General features: G+C 44.1%; 1 protein-coding gene across 7 annotated transcripts in view; it reads left to right on the top strand.

The window, feature by feature from the left end:
- The first annotated feature begins 3,830 nt into the window (after positions 1-3,830).
- TLK2 (tousled like kinase 2) overlaps positions 3,831-21,483 on the top strand; it is a 37,308-nt gene continuing 19,655 nt past the window's right edge. The window contains exons 1-7 of one of the 7 annotated variants that reach the window (XM_081837821.1): positions 3,831-4,152; positions 9,649-9,731; positions 13,820-13,891; positions 14,352-14,421; positions 16,631-16,674; positions 17,006-17,101; positions 20,709-20,876. In XM_081837821.1, coding sequence (XP_081693947.1) covers positions 9,651-9,731; positions 13,820-13,891; positions 14,352-14,421; positions 16,631-16,674; positions 17,006-17,101; positions 20,709-20,876 — 531 coding nt within the window. In that variant the 5' untranslated portion in view covers positions 3,831-4,152; positions 9,649-9,650. Of the gene's footprint in view, positions 4,153-4,566; positions 4,588-4,963; positions 4,975-5,017; positions 5,159-9,648; positions 9,732-11,727; positions 11,785-13,819; positions 13,892-14,351; positions 14,422-16,630; positions 16,675-17,005; positions 17,102-20,708; positions 20,877-21,483 lie in introns of those variants that run through there. The other 6 variants (XM_081837822.1, XM_081837819.1, XM_081837817.1 and 3 more) reach the window with 6 other exon arrangements.

The following is a 21,483-nucleotide window of genomic DNA, read 5'->3' as shown; positions in this document are numbered from 1 at the left end:
CTGCCATAGTCAAAACAAAACAAATTCCTTCCAGTAGCACCTTAAAGACCAACTAAGTCAGTTCTTGGTATGAGCTTTCGTGTGCATGCACACTTCTTCAGATACACTGAAACAGAAATTTCCAGACCCTTCTATATAGTGAGAAGGAACCTGGTCTGAACAAAGACCTTGGATTCTTATCTCATTATACATGACAAAGCCATTTTTCACCTTTTCACCCCTTGCTTTTTCCTGTAATACCTATTGCAGTCGTTAAGAGTCGTCAACAGGCTCATCACAGCTATCTGCCAATCACCCATTCCCACCACCCTTCTGAGTAATACCCCTCCCCACCTTCTCACTATATAGAAGGGTCTGGAAACTTCTGTTTCAGTGTATCTGAAGAAGTGTGCATGCACACGAAAGCTCATACCAAGAACTGACTTAGTTGGTCTTTAAGGTGCTACTGGAAGGAATTTGTTTTGTTTTGGAGTAACTATATTAGCCTACTGCTTAGTGCAAACGTGCAAGATGGAAATGTGATTTATAACCCTGGCTTATTCACTAACATATAACGGGGAATGAAGTTAGTTTTTTAAATGCAAGCAGATTCTCTGATCACCTGCTCGTGAAAAACGGGGGGGGGGGGACCATAATGAAAAATCATTCTGGCCAGTTAAGAGCCCTAATTTTGGATTGCACCTGTACAACAGGTAAATTAAGTTTTGAACTGCTTATCTGCTTTCCATTTCCTTCAGACACTTCATAAATTCACTCATGTCTCCATAGTACAGCCAGTAGTTGATGGAAACTTCTCTAACTTTGGTTCTGTGAATTCAGATAACATGGTAAACCACGGCTTGCCTAAACCATGGTTTGCAACATCAGCTTCAAATGCTAGCTTCTTGACCCCAAAATGAACAATTTTGTGAGCAGGTTCCACTAAGGAGTTTGTCTTTAAACATGGTTTGCTGTTCCGCACACTAGATTCAGGCTTGTGCCCTTCCCACTTGCCTCTCAACAAAGTGACCATGGGTCAGATGTCACAATAAACCATGGTTTACTCTTATGGGGGTCATCCTAGTTGAATAATTGACTTGTTAACTATCCTTGCCCTCTCTTATTTCAGCATGTTTGTGAGTTTCTGTTGTTTGTTAACAGCATTTTAGTCTTATGTCTGAACCCTAAACTATGGCTAGTTTTAATTATGGTTGAAAGAAGCCATTTTCATAGTCCATTCTTTGAAGTTGACTTTTTTCAAGCAAACTAAAGATTAACCACAGTCTGTAAAATGCATTCAAATTTTGAAACTGGTTAATCAAAAACAAATAAAGGCTGTTAACCACCATACCCAGAAGAGAGAGATAAGCCATAGGCTCACCTACTCATTCCTTCCACAAATATACTGTGGCTTAATGTGATTCCAAATGGGTAACAGTGGTTAGCTGAAAACGTAAGAGAAACGTTTGTGCCCTCTTTCTGTCTGCATTAGTGGAGATGACTGTTCTTGCACATACTCTCAGGGAGCAAGCCATGGGCAGGTCAGCAATAACTCACACGGTGTCAATGAAGTTAAGTCTCTTTATTCAAAGAATAAAAACAAGCTCAGAGACCAGGCCTAGCGAGCACAGCAACTCTTCCAAGTAGATCTTGCCCCAATAAGTCAGTTGTGAGGTCCCCACCTCCCCACAGCTCCCTAAGTCTCCTTTCCCAGGTCCTTCCCAAGCTACCTCGGGTTCCTTCTTGTCTCGTGTTGCTCCATTGTCTTCATCTCTCTGCATGTTCTGGTAGACTGGGGAGAGGGGAGCTGGTCGCAGCAGGAGGGGGAGACCCCTGGCTTCTTCAGCAGCCTGCCTCATCTCTGCCTCTCCCTCCTCTCTAGCCGCCTCTTCCGCTCCTGGTTCTGGACTGCTCTCTGCCACAGCCTCTTCCTGCTCACTAAACCCTGTTGCCTCTTCAGCTTCTGACTCCTCCTTCTCCCAGTCTGTTCCCTCTTCTCCCTCTCACCACTCATCATCATCATTCCACCACCAATCCTCTGGCCCTCAGCCTTCTTCCCCTGAGGGTTCCCTTGGGGGTGCCCCAGCTGGTGTCTCCCACTACTCCTCTGCATCCAAACCAGTTCATGACACATACTTAGCACTGTGTGAATTCCTCCATTAGCTTAGGTGTGGGAACCTTTCTACCCTGAGGGACCAGATTGTCATCTTCCCTAACCCCCAATGGGCAAAGTTTGACAGGTGGGCAATGACATCAAGTGACCTTTTTCCCCCCTTGCAGAGTCTTCAGAAGCCCCACTGAAAGCACCATTTGACACAATCTTGGACTGGTGCCAACAAATACCCAATGTGGGTGTGGCTTGGCCAAAATGGCCTCAGGCTAAATGGGGAGGACTGGGCATTCCCCACCCCTGCCTTAGCAATAGCTTTAAACAAGCCACTGTTTCACAATTATATCTGAATCCCACGAATTAATCTAGTCTTACGTTGTTGGGCTTTCTCCTGGATCCAGCAAATGAAGAAGCCATACACACAAACCTTTGTCCTTTGAAATAAACCCCAGCACCTCCACATGCCTGCTTGTGATTCAACCTGGTTTTTCCCCATGATGCCTACACCTTTCCAAGGCAAAACATCCATCCATCTCCCAACTAATCCTGTACCCACTTACCTGGGAGCAGCCTCCATTGAACTCGCGCTGATCGGCTTTTGAGATACATCATGTAGGACTCTTGTGAATTGCTAAACCACCTCACGCCTTCTGTACACTCACATTCTCTCCTCCGGATCAGGAAATCCCCCCACATGCTCGCTCACCAATCAGCCCAAACGCTTCCGCATCCTTCACTTCCTCCCGCAATGCCACTGATCAAAAAACACACCGGTTGAACTGTATATATATCTCGCCTTGAAGCTTCCGAAGAACAAGAGCCACCACCCCCCCCCCTTTGCCCTTCTGCAAATAACACCCCCAGACACAGAGCCCCATCCCTTTGGAGACAAACCCACCGCCTGCACTTGACCACAATGCAGAAAAAATACCCGCCTACCTTAAGTCCCTATTATACAAAGGCGGCCACGCCCCCCTCTTGAATTACAGGTGAAACACCTTCCTGTGTGTACCCCAGCACCCCCTCGCCCAGTATATGGGTCCATTCTTCGTTTTGCTGCGACCCCCCAAGAAGAAATGAAGTCTCCATGCCATGAACCCCCCCCCCCCTTGATGAAAGCTCTGGCTCAGCAATTTTTTTCCACCTGTCAGGCCGGACACGGTCCTGGATTCTGAAACAATCCCCACGGGGTGGGGGGCGGGGTGTCCATCCGCTTTTGGCAAAAGCCCCGCTTAACCTGGTGCCCGCAAACAAGGCACGGTTAAAGAAAATTTAAAAAGCAACATGCAATGCAATGCAATGCAGCCCGGGCCCTCCCATCGCCCCACCCCGAGGTTTTTAGCACCTCCTTGCACTGACCTCTCCCCTTCCCCCAACCTTTTTCTCACCACCACCGACTCAACCTCCCCCCCCCGCCCCACCTCGCGCACCGCGCACCCGCACACCAACCTCCCACCCGTGCAAATCTCGCGAGACAACACGTGCTTTCACAAGTGGTTCCCCCCCCCAACACCTCTTCTCCTTGCACCAATCGATCCGGGGGCTGGGCTTAAAAAAAAAAGCCTAAGTTAAAGGGGGGCGGGGGAGAAGGGGGTGTATAGGCGAGAGCTGGGGGGGGAAGAAAAAGTGAAATGTGGGGGGGCTGCCCCGCCCCCATTGATCGCAACTTGCAACCAACCCCCCCACCTGAATCGCATTTTGGGGGGTAAACGGCCCCCCTCTCCCACCCACCCACCCATCCCTAATCCCTTCCTCGGGGGAAAAAGAGGAGGAGGAGGAGAGCCCCAACCCTCTCGGGAACGAGGCTACCTTTGCCGGGCGGGGAGCCTACGCGAGGCCGGGGATTTTACGGCCTGCCTGCTCGCTTCTCTCCCTTCTCGGTCTCCGCCGAGAGGGCGCGGGAGGAGCAGCTGCTCTCCCACCGCCACCTTCCTCCGCTGATCCCTCCTTCTCCATCTCCCCGTCGTCTTCTCCTTGGGGCAAAAAAGGGCCCTGCAACCAACCAACCAACCAACCGGCTGGCCCAGGAGCGAAGCCCAGCCGAGCCGCCGCCGCCGCCACAGGTGAGAGAGACCGCGCGTCCCGGGCATCCCTTGCCTCGGCCCCACGTTGCGGACGGGCGCTGCGGGGAGAGAGAGGCTCGCTTCTCCCCCGCCGCCCTTCCATGCAGGCCGTGGCCGGCGGGAGAGCGGGCGGACAGGCCGGCCTTCCCCTGGTAGGCCTAAGGAGGGTCGGGGAAGAGGTGCAGCCGCGGCGGCGGCGCTGCTTTCCGAGGGAGGGGTAGGTAGGCCTTGCAGCTGGGGCTTCTCCTTCACCCCCAGCTCCGTTGCCGTTACACTTTGCTGACATTTTATTTTTTTGAGGGGGGGGGTCAACAGTCTTTGTAGGCCTCGCCTCCCCCCCAGCCCTATCGGTTGCTATAGCAACGCCGCGGAAGAAGGGCGAGTGCGGCCCCCCCCCCGTGTCCCAACCTCGGGAAAGGGGCCCGGGTTACTATGGTAACGTTGTGGGGGGACGGACCCATACATAGGCCTTGGGGTGTGTGGGTATTTCATATTACTGTGGGGTTGTTTTTATTGGGGCGACGTGTGTGGGGGGTTTTTTTTGGGGGGGGGGAGAGGTAACGCGCGTGGTGGCCGTTCTCTCGTGTAGGCCTCGAGACTGGCCTACGTTGCCTAATTAGAAGTTGCAAGCCCGGTGGGGGCTTAAAATAAGGGCGAGTTGTGGGGGGGGGGCGAGCGCGCCCGGGCTGTTGCTATGGGAACGTTCTGGTCGGTTGGGGAGGGGGGGCGGAAGAGCCTCCCTCTCGCGTGCTGGGGGTGGGGTGGGGGGGCTCCGTTGCCTTGGTCCCTTTCCGTGGTTGGGAGAGGGTCGCGCCCACCCGTGTCAGTGAACGGGGCGCGGGTGGGTGGGTGGGTTGCCGGGCCTAGAGGTCTCAGGTACCGAGCCTCCTTGGGCCTGGTCGTGAGGGGATTGTTTTGTTTTCCGGTCCAGGGGAGAGTGAGATGTCAGCGGCCTCTGGGGACGGCAGGCCCCCACGGGTGGGAGTCGCCACAGCTGGAAGTGTGGGTAGGGGTTGTTACTGCTTTTTTAAAATAAAAATGGGGGGTTGATAGGTTAGCAGGGGTTAAAGCAGGAGGGGAAAGGGATGCTGTTCTGTCACTCCCCATTGGAGTAAAAGAGGTGGTCCCCATCCCATAAGAACAAGTGAGTAGGCTTGGAGTAAGGGGGTGGATGCTTGCCTGGGTGGAGAACACTTATGCAGCGGGTGGGGAGAGCCATTGGCTCCTGTTTTAAGTACAGGGGTACCTCGGGTTACATATGCTTCAGGTTACAGACTCTGCTAACCCAGAAATAATACCTCGGGTTAAGAACTTTGCTTCAGGATGGGAACAGAAATCGTGCTCCGGCGGGGCAGCGGCAGCGGGAGGCCCCATTAGCTAAAGTGGTGCTTTAGGTTAAGAACAGTTTCAGGTTAAGAACGGACCTCTGGAACGAATTAAGTACTTAACCCGAGGTACCACTGTATTGTGAATTCCAACAAGGTGGTGGTCTCAGGTCCTAAACTGTAGGGCCATCTCTTGAGAAGTCAAGGATAAAGCGAGCAGGATTGGAGGTTACAAAGTGAAATAAATGTGTCCGCTGGAATAGCAAGAAGTAGAAGTCAGGGCGAGGGGGACACTCAATTGAGGGACGTTATGTATTCGTTTATCATTTCATATAATGCCACGAAACAACAGTTTGTTTGCTTTATCGTCATTCCGCGCACCCGCACACATACATGCTTGAGAGATGCTCAATTCCCACTTCAGGGAATTTAACATGCCTTGAGGGGAAAGTGATCAGAAGTCTGTTTAAAACATGCACAAATGCCTTTCTCAGATGCCCGCCCACTTTAGGGGTTCAGAAGTCCCTGAGGTGACAAACCCACCTTTGTATGGCTGCTTTAAACTTGAATGCTTTTAATAATTATGAATGCTTCATTATCTTCCCAGCTGGTTCCTTTGTAGCTTATTGAGTTGTTTTAGAAGCCTTGTTGGGAGATTTTGGAACGTTTGTAAGCGTACTTGATTAGAACCATTTTCTTCCTTCTAATAGATAGTATGATAAAAAATAAGCCTATTTGGACGTCCCATCACTTGCACTGATATGTATATTTCAAAGTAAAGTGTGGCTAAGATTGTAGCCATATGGTCATATTGCTGACATGTTCTTCAGACTATCACCAGTGACACTACAGCACTGCCATCTTATTATAAGTCAAAGATGGGGAACCTGTGGCCATCCATATGTTGTTGGACTTCAGTGGAGTTCTCCATCAGCCCTAGTCAGCATACCAGTAGTTAGAGATGATGGAAGTTGTAGTGCAACAATATCTGGAAGGCCATAGGTTCCACACCCTCTCTATAAATATATAACTAGCCTTTCCATTTTAAAATATTTCCGTGGCTGATAGCATGATAACAAGACTATTGAACAGCTAAAAGGAGGTAGCAGATAACAGATAGCAAATACAGTGGTACCTCGGGTTACATACGCTTCAGGTTACAGACTCTGCTAACCCAGAAATAGTACCTCGGGTTAAGAACTTTGCTTCAGGATGAGAACAGAAATTGTGCTGCGGTGGCAACAGGAGGCCCCATTAGCTAAAGTGGTCTTCAGGTTAAGAACAGTTTCAGGTTAAGAATGGATCTCCGGAACGAATTACCGTATTTTTCGCTCTATAAGACGCACCAGACCACAAGACGCACCTAGTTTTTGGAGGAGGAAAACAAGAAAAAAAATATTCTGCATCTCAGAAGCCAGAACAGCAAGAGGGATTGCTTCTTGCTGTTCTGGCTTCTGGGATAGCTGCGCAGCCTGCATTCGCTCCATAAGACGCACACACATTTCCCCTTACTTTTTAGGAGGGAAAAAGTGAGTCTTATACAGCAAAAAATACGGTAAGTCCTTAACCCGAGGTACCACTGTAAAATGCTAAAGAGAGATGGGGAAATGAGGTTCCCTTGGAAGGGAGTTTCAAAATCTGGGTGCAGCTGTATCCCAGCCAAACACAACTGTGATGTTGGCAGGATTCAGAAGAGAGTCTCCCCAAAATATCTTAATGAGCGGGAGAAAGCAGTCCTTTAAGTATCCCGGCTGCTGTTAAAAACTCCCTGACTAGTGATTTTTAAAAATTCCACTTGATGCTTTTTCTTCTGCTGCAGTCTTCTAGAAAAGTGATAATGGGTACAAAATGGAGAGCAAACAGAACAACTGATGTGAAGTCAGTAGCTGGTTCCCCCCTCCCCTTCCTCTTTCTAAAGGGTATTGGTGGTCTTCAGGAATGTTCCTTCTAAGCATGTGCTAGGGGTCCAGAGTGATTCAGTGTTTTAACTTTTAGTTGGGGAAATGAAAGCGAATAAATAGTTCTGGAAACAATGCCTTTGGAAAAGTATGAGTCATAGGGTCATATGCACTTTGCTTTTCTACTGTTCTGTCAATCAATTATTAAATAATTGCTCTGTTTAGGGGCTATAACACAACCTGAACCATAGTCTAGGGTTATGGGAACTGGCCTGGCCTCCTTCAGGGCTTGCACTTTTCTCCTCCTATCCTTTGACACAATCGCAAAAAGGAGATTGGAAGTTTCTATTTCGGCTTTGCATATGAACCCTAAACTATGGTTAACTTTATACTTTGTGGAACCAAGCCATCTTTATAAACGATGGCATGAAGTTGGTTTTCCCCCCTCTTACCATATTTAAGATTAAACATACATTATTTTAATTATAGTTTAGTATTGCCTCTGAGCCAGTCTGAAATGTTTCAAGAACTCTCAAGAACTCTTACTATACACATACGCTAGCTCTGTTGGTAGAGCATGAAATCTTTAATCTCAGGGTCATGGGTTTGAGCCCCATGTTGGGTAAAAGATTCCTGAATTGCAGGGGGGTTAGACTAGATGACCCTCGTGGTCCCTTCCAATTCTACAGTTATATTATCCGACCCATGTTGTGGCCTCTGTTTCTGTTTTGGTGTTTGGTTGCGTACTCTTCAGCAGTCAAGCTCATGGTAGATCTGTCTAGGAAGATGCTAAAGGGAATTGAGAAGAAAACAGACCTTGTCCCTTTGTTATCCATAATTTTTTTTCATTTCTGTGATATTTTTAGCGTAACTTTTGAGGGGTTGGTCTAGAAATTGCAGGGTAGAAGAATGCATGGTCAAGGCATCTCTACACTGAGGAAATGACTGTTTTGCCTGCAAACGCATATGTATATTTCTGACTTTTGTAAACAGGAATGAAATATTGTATTAGCTATATTTACTAGTTAGGTTGACCGTGAACTTTTTGAAACACAATACATTTGTTTCACTTGTTTGACTTTATTGTTAGTGTATGTTTAATTGCTTATAAGGGACCAGATATTGTTAACCAACTTCAGAGGAAAGTTACTAAGAGTGGCTTCACATGAACACAGAGGAGAACCCAACAGCAAACTGAAGAATTGTGCCACACTGATGACGGACCAGAATCTCCGAGATACAATATTCATAGGAAAATAGGCTTCCAGTATATTTACAGTCCTACGTTGGTTGCCAAACGCCTTGGAACTCGTAGATTTCGGCTTCCAAACAATTGAAAACCTCCTGCAGCCAATCGGAAGCTGCTTCTTGGTTTTTGAATGGTTCTGGGAGTCGAATGGACTCCTGGAACGCATTCTGTTCGAGAACCAAGGTACAACTGTATATGGAATAGAAAGGCCAGCCCCATGTCCTGTTCTCTATTAGTGTTTTGATGTGAAATGTGGTTAATGAAGGGAGATTGTCCAGTACTTTTGAGCTGCCAGTGGAAACACATGTTGCTACTTTGGCAGAGTGTGATTTGCAAATGCAGTATCTTCAGTGTTCTCTTGCTCTTCATAGGAAAGCATGGGATAGCAACAACATGTTTCTCAGAATGAGGAATATATTAGGGTCAAATAGGTCCTTCAGAAATGAACATACCCAGTCCTGTATGTGTGATACGGGACTGAAGCAATTAAAAATATATATAGTGCATCTCAGCATGTTAGCATTTGCCTTTTCTCTCTTTAGGAGTGGTGAATTGCTATTCATTTCCCCTTACAATCTCAGCTTCTTGATTACTGAAGATCTTACGCGGTTGCTACTAATGATATTATGTTAAAAATGCTTGTTCTACAGACATTTACTAGGGTAAGAGAGAAAGGAATTTTGGGTATCCAAACTGTGCTCTTGATCCAGGTGGAGAAGGATAATTAAATCACATTCACTTGTGCATAGTAAGGGAAGAGTAGTTAGCCCATACACAAAGAAACCACCCAGCAATGCCGGGGAATAGTTTTATTGGCAAAATAAGAATTGTTACCCACAGTTCTGGTTATAATGACACCATTTAAAACAACAGTGTTGTATCACTATATACCCCTTTATGTTTGATTGGTTAATGCTATTAATGTTTCCTTATATTAATGTTTTGACTTCAACCCAATAATGGCAAGCTTTAATTATTTCTGCATTGGATACTTATACACTGTGTTGTCTATCATTGTTGGCAGATATGATGGAAGAATTGCATAGCCTGGACCCACGACGGCAGGAACTGTTGGAGGCCAGGTTCACTGGAGCTGGCGTTGCAAAGGTTGGTATCAGCACAGCTCACTGACCAAAAGCATGTGCACAAAACCTTTCATTTGATGCTTGGTGAACGTCTAATGATCTAGAGTGTCAACTTTTGGCATCTTTTACTTGCCGTCATGCGGATGGAGAACACTGCTGAAGCAAAATGTATGTATGACCTCTAAATGTTCAGAAATCAAACATACTTCAAAAATAATCTGGCATTTCATGACCTCTGCAGCTTGTTTTGGAGTTGATGTGAAAAGTTCATAATATATGAGCAGTGAGCATTAGTAGAAGTTGAATGCTTTTTATCAGTTGAGTAATGAACTTACCTGGGAAGCTTGAGAAGTTACCTTCTCACACAATGCTAGACATTCCTATAACTAAAGTTTCTTTTCTGTTCTTATATCAAGTATCTGCTTTTGGTAACTTCTTTCATTCTTTGTTTTAAATCCCACATCAATGTTGATGGCATTCTCTTCTGTCAGCCATCTCCAGTTCTCTCAGGTTTCTTCTGTTTTCACTAGCATATCATAACATCATCCAAACTAAATGTTCAAGACTGAATTGCTCTGTGTTTCATCTTATTTTTATGGACGGAGTTGCATGTTGAATTGGTTGCAAAAATGGGATCCTGACATTCTTGGGATTCTTAGAAAAACAGCCCTCAGCGACAATAACAACTATAATTGGTTTTTAAAGTGCCTTAGGTTTTATAGGTGTTTCGGAAAGATTCAAAAACTACAACCCCCGCTCTTAGTCTTACAGTATAATGCAATACAAAATAAAAGGAAGAGGCAACAACAAAATAAAAGGTAAACTGGCACCAGTTCTTCATAGTTCTAAATTCTTACAGTCGATACAGATTACCGTATTTTTTGCCCTATAGGACGCACTTTTTCCCCTCCAAAAATGAAGGGGAAATGTGTGTGTGTCCTATGGGGCGAATGCAGGCTTTCGCTGACCGACCCCTCTCGCTCTCCAGGCTTCAGGAAGCTATCTGCAAGCCTTGGGAGCTCCGCGGGAGTTCCTGTCGGGCTCCCAAGGCTTGCGGATAGCAGCCTGCATCCTGAAACCTTTCCCCTTTATTCCTCCCCCCCCAAAACACTAGGTGTGCCCTATGGGCCGGCGCGCCCTATGGGGCGAAAAATATGGTATATAAATGCAAATGTTGGTGAAGGGTGAGTCTGGTAGTCCTCTGAGGCTAGAGGAGAGCCTGCATGCGATAATCCTTGGGTGGTACTCCTACTCAGAGTAGACCCATTGAAATTAATTGACATAACTAATTTAGATTCATTGATATCCGTGGGGCTAATCTGAGTAGGATTTAGTTGAATTTAACCCCTTGCTATCTCTGCTTATCCGTGACAGCTGCTTCTCACCCTAAGCAGGTAGCAAATAAGTCTGTGTTACATAGTTCCCATCACAGACATGTTGCTAGCCTGCCAATAATAGACTGGAGCAGGCATAGGCAAACTCGGCCCTCCAGATGTTTTGAGACTACAGTTCCCATCATCCCTGACCACTGGTCCTGTTAGCTAGGGATGATGGGAGTTGTAGTCCCAAAACATCTGGAGGGCCGAGCTTGCCTATGCCTGGATTGGAGGATTGTTGAAACAAAGTTTTTGTAGACCATATTTGATTTGGAACTGTCATCACTCGCTTTGGATTTCATTAAGTTTGATTTTATGTGCAGCCAAGTTTAGCGTATTCATTTTTGCTCCATTAAATCTTGTCATGAGCTTATCATTTGGCTGTGCAGTATTTCAAGAAGTTTTTTTTTTAAGCTTGCGTCTTGGGCTTTCTTAGTGAAAACATTTGGGAAATTAATAAAACAAGACAGTCTTGTGCCTCCCCCCCCCTCAAAAAAAAACAGCTGGGAATTGGGGGACAGTCAGGAATGTCATGCAGTTTTGGTTCACATGACTGCAATGAAGGTGGAATTGGCAACGCCTCCTTACCTCTTTGAGGGACAGTTTCTTATCTTAATTTTAGGTCTAATTTTGAGGTCCAGGTTGCTCCACTTCAAAGAAAGAAAGAAAAAGATTCAAATTCCCGAGATGGCCAAAATGGTACTATTTTGGTATTTTATTAATAATAATGGTGTATACATTTTGTTGTTATTATTTCAACTTATTAGTTGCTTGGCAGTAAAAAGTCTCCAAGCAATTTACAAAATGAGAAAGCAAAATGCAAAGCATAAAATTAGAAAAAGAGCAATCCATTGCAGTAAAAACCATACAATACAAACACAAATCAACCTAGCCACTGTGTGTGTTTTGGAGCTTCATGTTCCTTCATGTAGTTATTCTAAACTTCTTCAAGGGAAATATGATGAACTAAATCCCCCAATTTCTTTCAAAGATCTCATTGCTGTTGGTTCATGTGTATAGTCTCTCAAGTCTTTGTAACTCTTCTGTTATTAGTCTGTGCGCTGACTTGCATGTCGACATTAACCTTACTTTAACAATTAAATTTGCCAGCCAATTCCATCTGATACTCCCAAACGTAAAACATTCCCACGGTATTACAAAGGTATTATGGGAAAACTTTATGTTATTAAAAATACACAAATTGTTGTTAAAAAACAGATAAGTCCACCATCTTTTGAAGACTTTTTGAATGAATAGGATATGGTTGGTGAGATAAGCTTTTATCTGTGAACTGAAAAGGAACTTAGGGAGAACTAGCGCTATTTGCCGAGCTGAGCCTTTCCCCTGATGTATTAATCTGCAAGAATTTTTTTGGTTAGTTATGTGAGGCCCTCATATTACATCTGAAGTAACATTGTCAAGACACAAGTATACCACCTGATTGGAGTTTAAGGCCAAAGTATTCATGTGTGTTTCTCTGCAACCAGAAGGACATTTTTATTCAGTGCTTGGGCATCTGGTGCAGTTCTACTGTATAGTTTGTTGTGTAATTGTAGCCAATTCTTCCTTGTATATAAAGATAGGAATTGGCACTTAGGTGAGAATATTCCTGTTGCTTGAGACTCCTGTTGGTAATGGGAGTCATAGGTATTTATGCTCTGATGACTACCCAGAGATTAAGGTTTTTCTTTTTCCCAGGTCCACTGAAGGGTCCTTCAATTTTTGTATCTCTATTCTCAACAAAGATTTAATAGGCATGCCACCTTCCTGTTTGGTGTACTGTTTGATCTTTTTCTTTTAAATTATTTGATTTGATTTTAATACTGTATAATTATTGCATGGTTGTAGCCCATCCTGCGATCTTGTAGTAAAGGGTGGGCAAGAAATCTGTTTAAATATGTAACACCCTTCCCCACTAGGAACAGATGGCAGTGGTGCCCAACATAATGTCAGGATGCAAGTGTCCTTGTGTCACCAGTGCTCCTTAAAAGCTTTTACATCAATTTTTACACAAACAGGTTTAACCAAGTAAATGCAAGTTTTGTTTCATCCTAAGCTTATAGCATGGGGAGGCAAACTAAGGCCCGGGGGCCGGATGCCCAGTCACCTTCTACGGCCCATGAACGGTCCGGGAATCAGTGTGTTTTTACATGAGTTGAATGTGCCCTTTTATTTAAAATGCATCTCTGGGTTATTTGTGGGGCATAGGAATTTTTTTATTTTTACCCCAAAAATATAGTCGGGCCCTCCATAAGGTCTGAGGAACAGTGGACCAGCCCCCTGCTGAAAGGGTATGCTGACCCCTGATTTATAGTCTTTGGTTCAGGTGGTAGGTACCCTGGAAATACTTTTTGCATCCAGTACCAGAATTGGATATGGGAGCACATGTGCAAAGAAACCAGGAGCTAGTTAGCACCAACAGAATTTCCTGTGATAGGTTTTGGCACTATGCTGTCCAGCATTAGAACTGAGATTTTTTGTAAATGCACCAAAGAAAGAGATGATTACTTTAATTTCTCATTTGTAGACAGTTCATTGCACTGAAAAGGGATGCAACAAGTCTGAGTGAGTGAGTGTGTGTGTGTGTGTGTGTGTGTGTGCATGCACGTGAGAGAGAGAGAGAGAGAGAGAGAGAGAGAGAGAGAGAGAGAGAGAGAGAGATGCTTTTCTGGGGAGTTATAACCATTTTCAGCATAAGTAAATAATACTTCCGCTTTTTTGTCTATTTCGCCAGGGGCCCCTGAACAGTGAATCTTCCAATCAGAGTTTGTGCAGTGTGGGCTCACTAAGTGACAAGGAGCTGGAAGTAAGTGAACCTGGTGTTTACTGGACAGCCTGTCCTGGGGTCAAACCAGAAGTTACCTGATTACTGTCAACTATATGAAAATAGTCAGGGTTCCATTCCAGCAGGAGAAAATATGCCACCTTTTGGACTCTCTAATTCCCTGCTATGCAAATAGCCTCAACAAAACTCAAACAATTTAGCCCTCGGGAAGGTGCAAGGCAGTGATCTTAACTCTCAAGTGCCTTGCAGTCTTCCTTAATGGAGTTAATTCATTTTTGGTGTAATACCTGCTGTTAGTGGGGGTGCAGTGGTCACTGATTTCATGTTCCATGGTTGTATTTAAAAGTATCAAAGAGGGGAAACATAACCCTCTGTATTTACAAACTGAGAAGTCTGCCAGAGGGTTTTGAATTTCTTAGTGTGCTTTGATGCTGAGATATCTGCAGAAATTGATTTGGGATTTGTTTTTCTCCCCCTTAAGACTCCAGAAAAAAAGCAGAATGACCAGCGCAACAGGAAGAGGAAAGGGGAATCCTTTGAGACCAACCAAGGTAAGCTGTGCTTTAGGCCCCCTAATTAGGATCTCCAAACATTCAGTAATGAGCACGGTTGTTTGAGAATTCTCTTTTCCCTTGATATCATTGAGTCTGACTCAAAGGTGTATTGGGCAGCTTGTTATGATCTTGAGCTTGGAGCAGCACCCTTCCCTTCAGGGAAAATTTGCCGTCTGCATTATAAGACAAACATTTTTAGTCCTGAGGCAGTCTTATTGCAATGTTCACCTGCATCTGTTTCACTACATGCACATGTCAGGTTTGGGCATGGTTTTCCAGTGGCTGGTTGGCAAAGATAGTCACTTGCACTGATCTATCACACATGATTTTCACAAAACTTGAGGCACTGAAGTACTTCCATGTAAAAATAATAATAATGGTTGAAATAGCCCTTAGGAATCCATCAGAAGTTGGTATATCGGAGAATGTAGACCTAAATTGTGAGGAAGAGTAAAAAATTTCTCTTTCTGGTGCTTCCTTTCTTAAGTGGTCATTTTTGGTGTTGACAAAGCATCCAGAAGCACCTCCTCCCAAAAATCATATGGAGCAATCTTTGCATAGTCTGGAATCGTGGCCCATACTGATGACACTTCCTTCTCTGGCCCCATTATGGTTGCTCCTTATCCACCCACTTCTACTATGTCTTCCCCCATCCATCCTCAGTTTCTTTTATGTGCCTCTTCCTTTTTTATAATAATTTTTATTAATTTTAACGTATAAATTATAGTACATACCACAAAACTTCACCACATATACAATCTTTTTTTGGACTTCCATCAGCACCTCTGCTGATCCACCGTTTTGGCCACTTCTTATGCATTTCTTAAATTCATATTGCCTTTAATTATCTTAACTAACCATCCTCCCCTTTATACATTTTTGCAATAGTTCCAATAATTCTCCTCACAAAACTTCTTGCAAACCTACAAACGTAGTCTGATAATCACAATTACTTTTCAAATAGGCTGTAAATTTATGCCAGTCTTCTGTGAATTTCTGGTTCCGCAGATTTCGAATCCTTCTGTTAGTTTATCTAGTTCTGCATAGTCCACTAATTTCATCCTCCATTCTTCTTTCGTCGGTAATTCTTCTTGCTTCCATTTTTGTGCCAATAATATTCTTGCTGCCGTCGTTGCATATAAAAACAGCTTATATTCTTTTCTGTTTATATCACTTCCTACAATGCCCAGTAAAAATGCTTCTGATTTCTTTATAAATGTATATTTCAACATTTTTTTTCATCTCATTATATATCATTTCCCAGAAGCTTTTCACTTTTTTACATTCCCACCACATGTGATAAAATGTCCCTTCTTTTTCTTTACATTTCCAACATTTATTGCTAACTTTATACATTTTAGCTAATTTAACAGGTGTAATATACCATCTATACATCATTTTCATCACGTTTTCTTTTAAGGCATTGCATGCAGTAAACTTTAAACCTTCTTTCCATAATTTTTCCCAATCACTCAGCTGTATATTATACCCAAAATCTTTAGCCCAATGAATCATAACCCACTTTACCTCCTCATCCTTCAAATGCCATTCAAGCAGCGATTTTTGTGCCTCTTCCAAGAACCTTTGAACTTATGCACACACATTCTTTGAGCTCTTGTCAGTTGTACCTCTGTTGCCACTCGCTCCTTTTGCTGTTCTGTGTATGCTCGCATGCACACATTTCTTTCTCCTTTTCTCCAACATGCTTTTGGGGGAGGGACAGAGAATCTTTGAGAATAAGTGTTGCATTTCAGATAGTCCCTTGGTAACCATCCCTGAACTGTGTCGTTTCAGAGGTTGGTCCTAATTGGTATTTATTCTGCATCAACACAGAGGCTCTGTCTCCTTCTAGTCCACTGCTCTGACACACACCATCTGAAGTGTGAGGAGGGAGTCCTCCTAAAATGTAGTTGTCATTTACATTAAAAGTACATGCACAATCCTCACTTAAAGAAGGAAGCCAGCTGTGCAGGATCCTTTTTTCCCCTCACAAAAACATCAACAGTCTTACATGTTACAGCACATGGATAGCTGAGTCTGGAAATTCCCTTATAATAAACAGGCACATCCATAATCTTTGGTACTACCCAATTCCCTTCTTATCTCAAAACCAAGACAGTTTTTAAAAAGAAGAATTAAACCCTGAAGCATGAGAGTATTTTGATTCTGAAGGGTTAATACCACCTGTTGTTTTTTTTCCTTCCAGGCAAAGTCACTCCAAGGGGACATAAAATTAGTGATTATTTTGAGGTAAGCCAGTTTTACATGTAACTTTTCAGAAAATGATGTCCTTGCAAATTCTTTCCATGTAGGTTAGAGACAGGGACTCTTCTAAATAATATGTAAACTTCTTAAAGAGGGAGGCCCTTGCAGTTAAATGACTAAATTTTCTAGGGAACTGTCTTCTTTATATTTTTAAAATAGTTTTAGGGCAAAAAAAAAATCCAGATCTTAATTGTAGCTGTTCCCTTGCGTGCATAGTTTTCTGTGCCCCAGTTTCTATGCACCTGTGCAGTGTGCTTTGCTCTGTGAAACTTTCACAGTGTTTCTATGAACTTTTTTTGTCCCCTCCAAATTTTAGTTTGCTGGCGGAAGCGGTCCAGGAACAAGTCCTGGAAGAAGCGTGCCACCTGTTGCACGATCTTCGCCACAGCATTCCTTATCAAATCCTTTACCTGTAAGTATTCACTTGAAGGGACAGAATGTGGGCATTTGTGAGTAATGTGGCACCCTGAAAATGGTATCATTTCTGTATATTTTTTTATTAAAGCTCATTTTGAGCTTTAAATTTAAGCAACATTTACAGTCCTAATAGGTGGTGGTTCAGAAATCCTTGGTGGTAGTGCAAAGCTCCCAGGGTTTAGGTGGTGGGATCTGAATGCTCCCTTTAACATTTCCTCTACCTAAATTCTTACTCCTGCTGTCTTTGCTGTCTGTCTAACCCAGTGTTGGGCTCTGTTTGATTAAGGTGTGTGTGCAGTAGCTAGGCAGCAGGTAATCTTTAAAGGAGGAGGCTCATACATACGAACAAGATGTGGCAGGAACTATATTTCTAGAAGACTGAAGGCCAATCAAAAGTTGAAAACCACCATGACTCAACATTTCAAGGGCATAGGGCAAGATAGAAATCTTCTTAGCATTGCATTTCCTTCTCCTGCCCATGTAAGATTTAATGGCAGTGTCTGTTATCCATTGCTGTAAAAAACTACACAGAAATGACAAGTGTGTCTACCTATGTGTGTGATTTTGTCATAAGGTAGCTTGAGCTAGAAGTACCATTACTAATCCTAGGACAAATAATTTAACAAAGAGGTTTGGTCTGACCACATCACCATACCTTTTTGTGAGTTTGCAATTTTTTTTAAGGATTCTAAATTGCTCAGGAACAAGTTTTAGAAGAGGCAGGTTAGGGAAGTTATGGGTCTGCTCCAGAGGGGAATGGGAATGAGACTACCATGATGGCAAATGGAGGTAGATATGGAGGCAAACAATGATATACAGTGGTGGGGAGTGCTTGTTACATCAAAGCCCTTGCTCCCTCTTCTTTGCCTGCTGTGCATCAGAGTTGGGGGTTGCCAGTCAGTTCACCTGGTGCTGGTAACTGCCAAGTCTGTCCAGAATAAAACATCTGTTGTCCACAATTTAATAGCAGGGGCTGAGTTGGCATTCATAACTGAGAGCTGGGCAGATGAGCTTGGTGGCCCTATGCTACTGCAGCTACATATGTCCACCTGGGTACTTGCTGCAGCACCATTCAGGTCAGAGGGGCGGTGAGAGAGAGTCAGAATCATCCTCACTAGGAGGACAGTCCACACTGTGTCTGAATTTGAGGGATTGTTTGTGGCATTAGGCGGAACAGGGGTTTTGTTGGTGTGGCATCCACCTCACTGCATTACAGCCTTCCTAACTGAGCTGACAGAGGTAATCTGAGACGTGGAAAATCCATGGTTCTAACTATGGAAAGGGGGCATACAAATAAAATGATGAAGTTGATGGGGGGGGGGGAATGACAACTCCTAAATTGTGGGATTCCCTCCCCACATAGGTGCATCTGGCACCTTTCTTGGATATGTTTTGTTGTATGCTGAAGTCGCACCTGTTTACCCTATCTGTTGACACTGTATTTTAAGACCCCCTCTAGTTGTGATTGTTATTTGTTTCAAACTGTCTTCGAGCTGCATTTTATATTGCTGTAACCCACCCTGATCAGAAGGTCAGCGGTTCGAATACCCACGACGTTGCTCGGTCCCTGCTCCTGCCAACCTAGCAGTTTGAAAGCACGTCAAAGTGCAAATAGATAAATAGGTACCGCTCCAGCGGGAAGGTAAATGGCGTTTCCGTGCGCTGCTCTGGTTCGCCAGAAGTCATGCTGGCCACATGACCCGGAAGCTGTACGCCGGCTCCCTCGGCCAATAAAGCGAGATGAGCGCCACAACCCCAGAGTCGGCCACGACTGGACCTAATGGTCAGGGGTCCCTTTACCTTTAACCCACCCTGAAACCTTCTGGTAGAGGGCACATAATAAATCATTTTTTTATAAACACACCTTATAAAACCAAATCTAGTACTTGTTTTTACAGTTTACTCAGCTAGAAGAATTGAAAAGGAATTGTTTATTACAACCTCAATTGCACATTTATCTTCTGCAGGATATAATATTCTCAAAAAGTCATTCTGTACATGTAGACTGAACAAGTGTGTAATTGTTATGTGCATGCGTGTTGACAAATGGCAGGGCCGGCTTTTACCTTCATCCTTTTTAGGAGGTATGGTGTATTTTTTCCCAATGTTGTATACATATATCATTGGAAGGATGTCCTGTTTTCTGTTTTTATAGGAAACATTTGCAAGATTTGGGTTTGTTTTTTTCAGGGCCCAAGCTGAGCATGGTAGAGATGAGCACACTTTACTGGGTCTAGAGGATCTAGCCTGGACTAGCCTCATTTTCCCCCTCATGGTGAAGTGCTGATCATGCTTGAAGTTCATCCAAGCTTATTTCCCTGTATCTGTGTGTCTGTATAATATGCCTAGTTTTTGTAAGAAGCGTTAGAGCCAATCAGAAGCAGTGTTAGAACAAGTAACAGTGAGCTGTTGTTCCAGGCCCTCCTCTAGAATGATAGGGAACTTCAGCTCTCAAACATCATTTGAGAGACAGAGGTATGCCACGCTATCTCAAAAACTACAAGTCCCCTCCTGTGCAGGCAGGAGGTGTGAACAAGGATGTGGCAACCAAGAAGCACCATTAAAAATTGGGTGCAGTGGTAGTCAAGTAATGCTGATAGAATTTGCAGGTTCCCAAATATATGAGAGTAAATAGACCCCATGTTATTTCAACGTATAGGAAAACTGGCAATGTTCTAGACGTCATTCATGAACAGGGAAAAAGGACTAAAGCATATTTGTTAATGCCAGTGAACCTAGATCTGGCTGTTCGTTCAAATCAAGCAACCAGTGATGTAAGACAATTAAGCAAAGGGAACTAAAAGAAGCTGAATGACACCATTCAACCTTACATGTTTTAAAGAGTTGAGGCCTTTCTTTGTCACTTCTTCAAAAGAGACAAATCTGGGGGCAGGGTGTGTGTGTGTGTGTGTGTGTGTGTAAGTAAGTAAGTAAGAAAGAGGAGGGCCCATGTTTCAAGTTTGCACCAACCCAGACAAATTATGCTTGGCAGTCTCTTCCATCATATTGTGATGCCTTTTCCCCTTCTGTCCTCATTCAATACATAGAGATACGTTTTGCCTGGACAAGAGGAGACGGGTGGGGGGCAGAATGTGATAACAACACTCCTTTACCTGATAGACTATTCTATAGGAAAGGGTAAAAACTTGTTCTTTGCTGCCACAGAGAGCAGGACAAGATCTAACAGGTTCCAGTTAAGAGAGGGTACATTTTGGTTTAACATTGGGAGAAGCTTCTTAACAGTAAGAGCAATACAGCAATAAAACTAAATGTCTGTGGTGTAGCATTTGGAGGAGAGGTGTTTGGGAAGCCTGTGAGTCTGAGGCTCGGTACTTTTCTTCCACATAATACCATAGGTTTCCATTGTGCCCAAAAAGGTGCAAAGGCATTAGGGACTGTGTCTTTTATTTGCCTAGTAGTAATGGGGCCGCTTTTGGTAGCTAGATCACACGCTTCCTCGCTCCCTCCCATTGCTTCTCCTCGCTGTTTCCAAACTGCCATATTTTACTAATGCATAGATCAGATTTGTTATCTATGACCCTACCTCGCCCTCCTTCTTTTCTCTTCAAAGTATCTTGTGGTTTTCTTTAAATGTATTACAGCGGCGAATGGAGCAGCCGCTTTACGGGGTAGACAACAGCGCAGCCAAGGAACTGCAGGAGGATCACTCTGCTCTGCCAACGCTGGTGTCGGCGATGCTGGCGAAACAGCGGCTAGAGGGCGAGCAGCTGGCCCAGAGGGGTGCAAGCCTCTGTTTTCCATTTTCTTCGGTGAGCATGGTCTTAATGGCCACACTCAAGGGGGTCTGAATGGGTCTGACATGGGTGGATAGCATCCAATCCCCCCACACACATCTGTATGGCCCCCTTATTAGAATCTCAGTTTTCTTTCTTTTTCTTCAAATTCTAGTCGTCAGTGGTTGCAGCTTGTGACAACAAAACTAGCTAAAGGTTTTAGCTTTTCTTTTCTTTTCTCTAGGAAGTACTCTTCCCCCAAACCCTACTTCATTGACCCCACCTTGAGGTACTCCTTTCTCTGGGGCCTCTTCTCCCTCCCATTTTCCTTGCTTTACCTCTCTCCCATCCCTTCATGGTGATGAAATGGAGCTCCAGCTCTTCGTGGTGATGAAATGGAGCTGCCCATTTCTAAATGGAACACAAATTGAAGTTTAGAGAATTGTGGCTTTTCCAGTTCTCATGATTTGAAAGACGTTTTCGTTCGTTTAATGGTTTCAACTTCAAGATAGGGTAGCATAGTCAGTTCTTTTGCAGCAGTGGCTCAGTAGCCATCACATGTAAGTTCGGCATGTTGATTAAACTAGCAAGTAGCAACTAAAATGGGCAAAATGGCATTGTGACGTGCTTCCAAGGTAGCTCT

Source organism: Podarcis erhardii (genome assembly GCF_964252035.2).
Source record: "Podarcis erhardii genome assembly, chromosome: 13".
In the NCBI taxonomy this organism is placed as follows: domain Eukaryota; kingdom Metazoa; phylum Chordata; class Lepidosauria; order Squamata; family Lacertidae; genus Podarcis; species Podarcis erhardii.
This window is presented reverse-complemented; position numbering and strand designations above follow the sequence as displayed.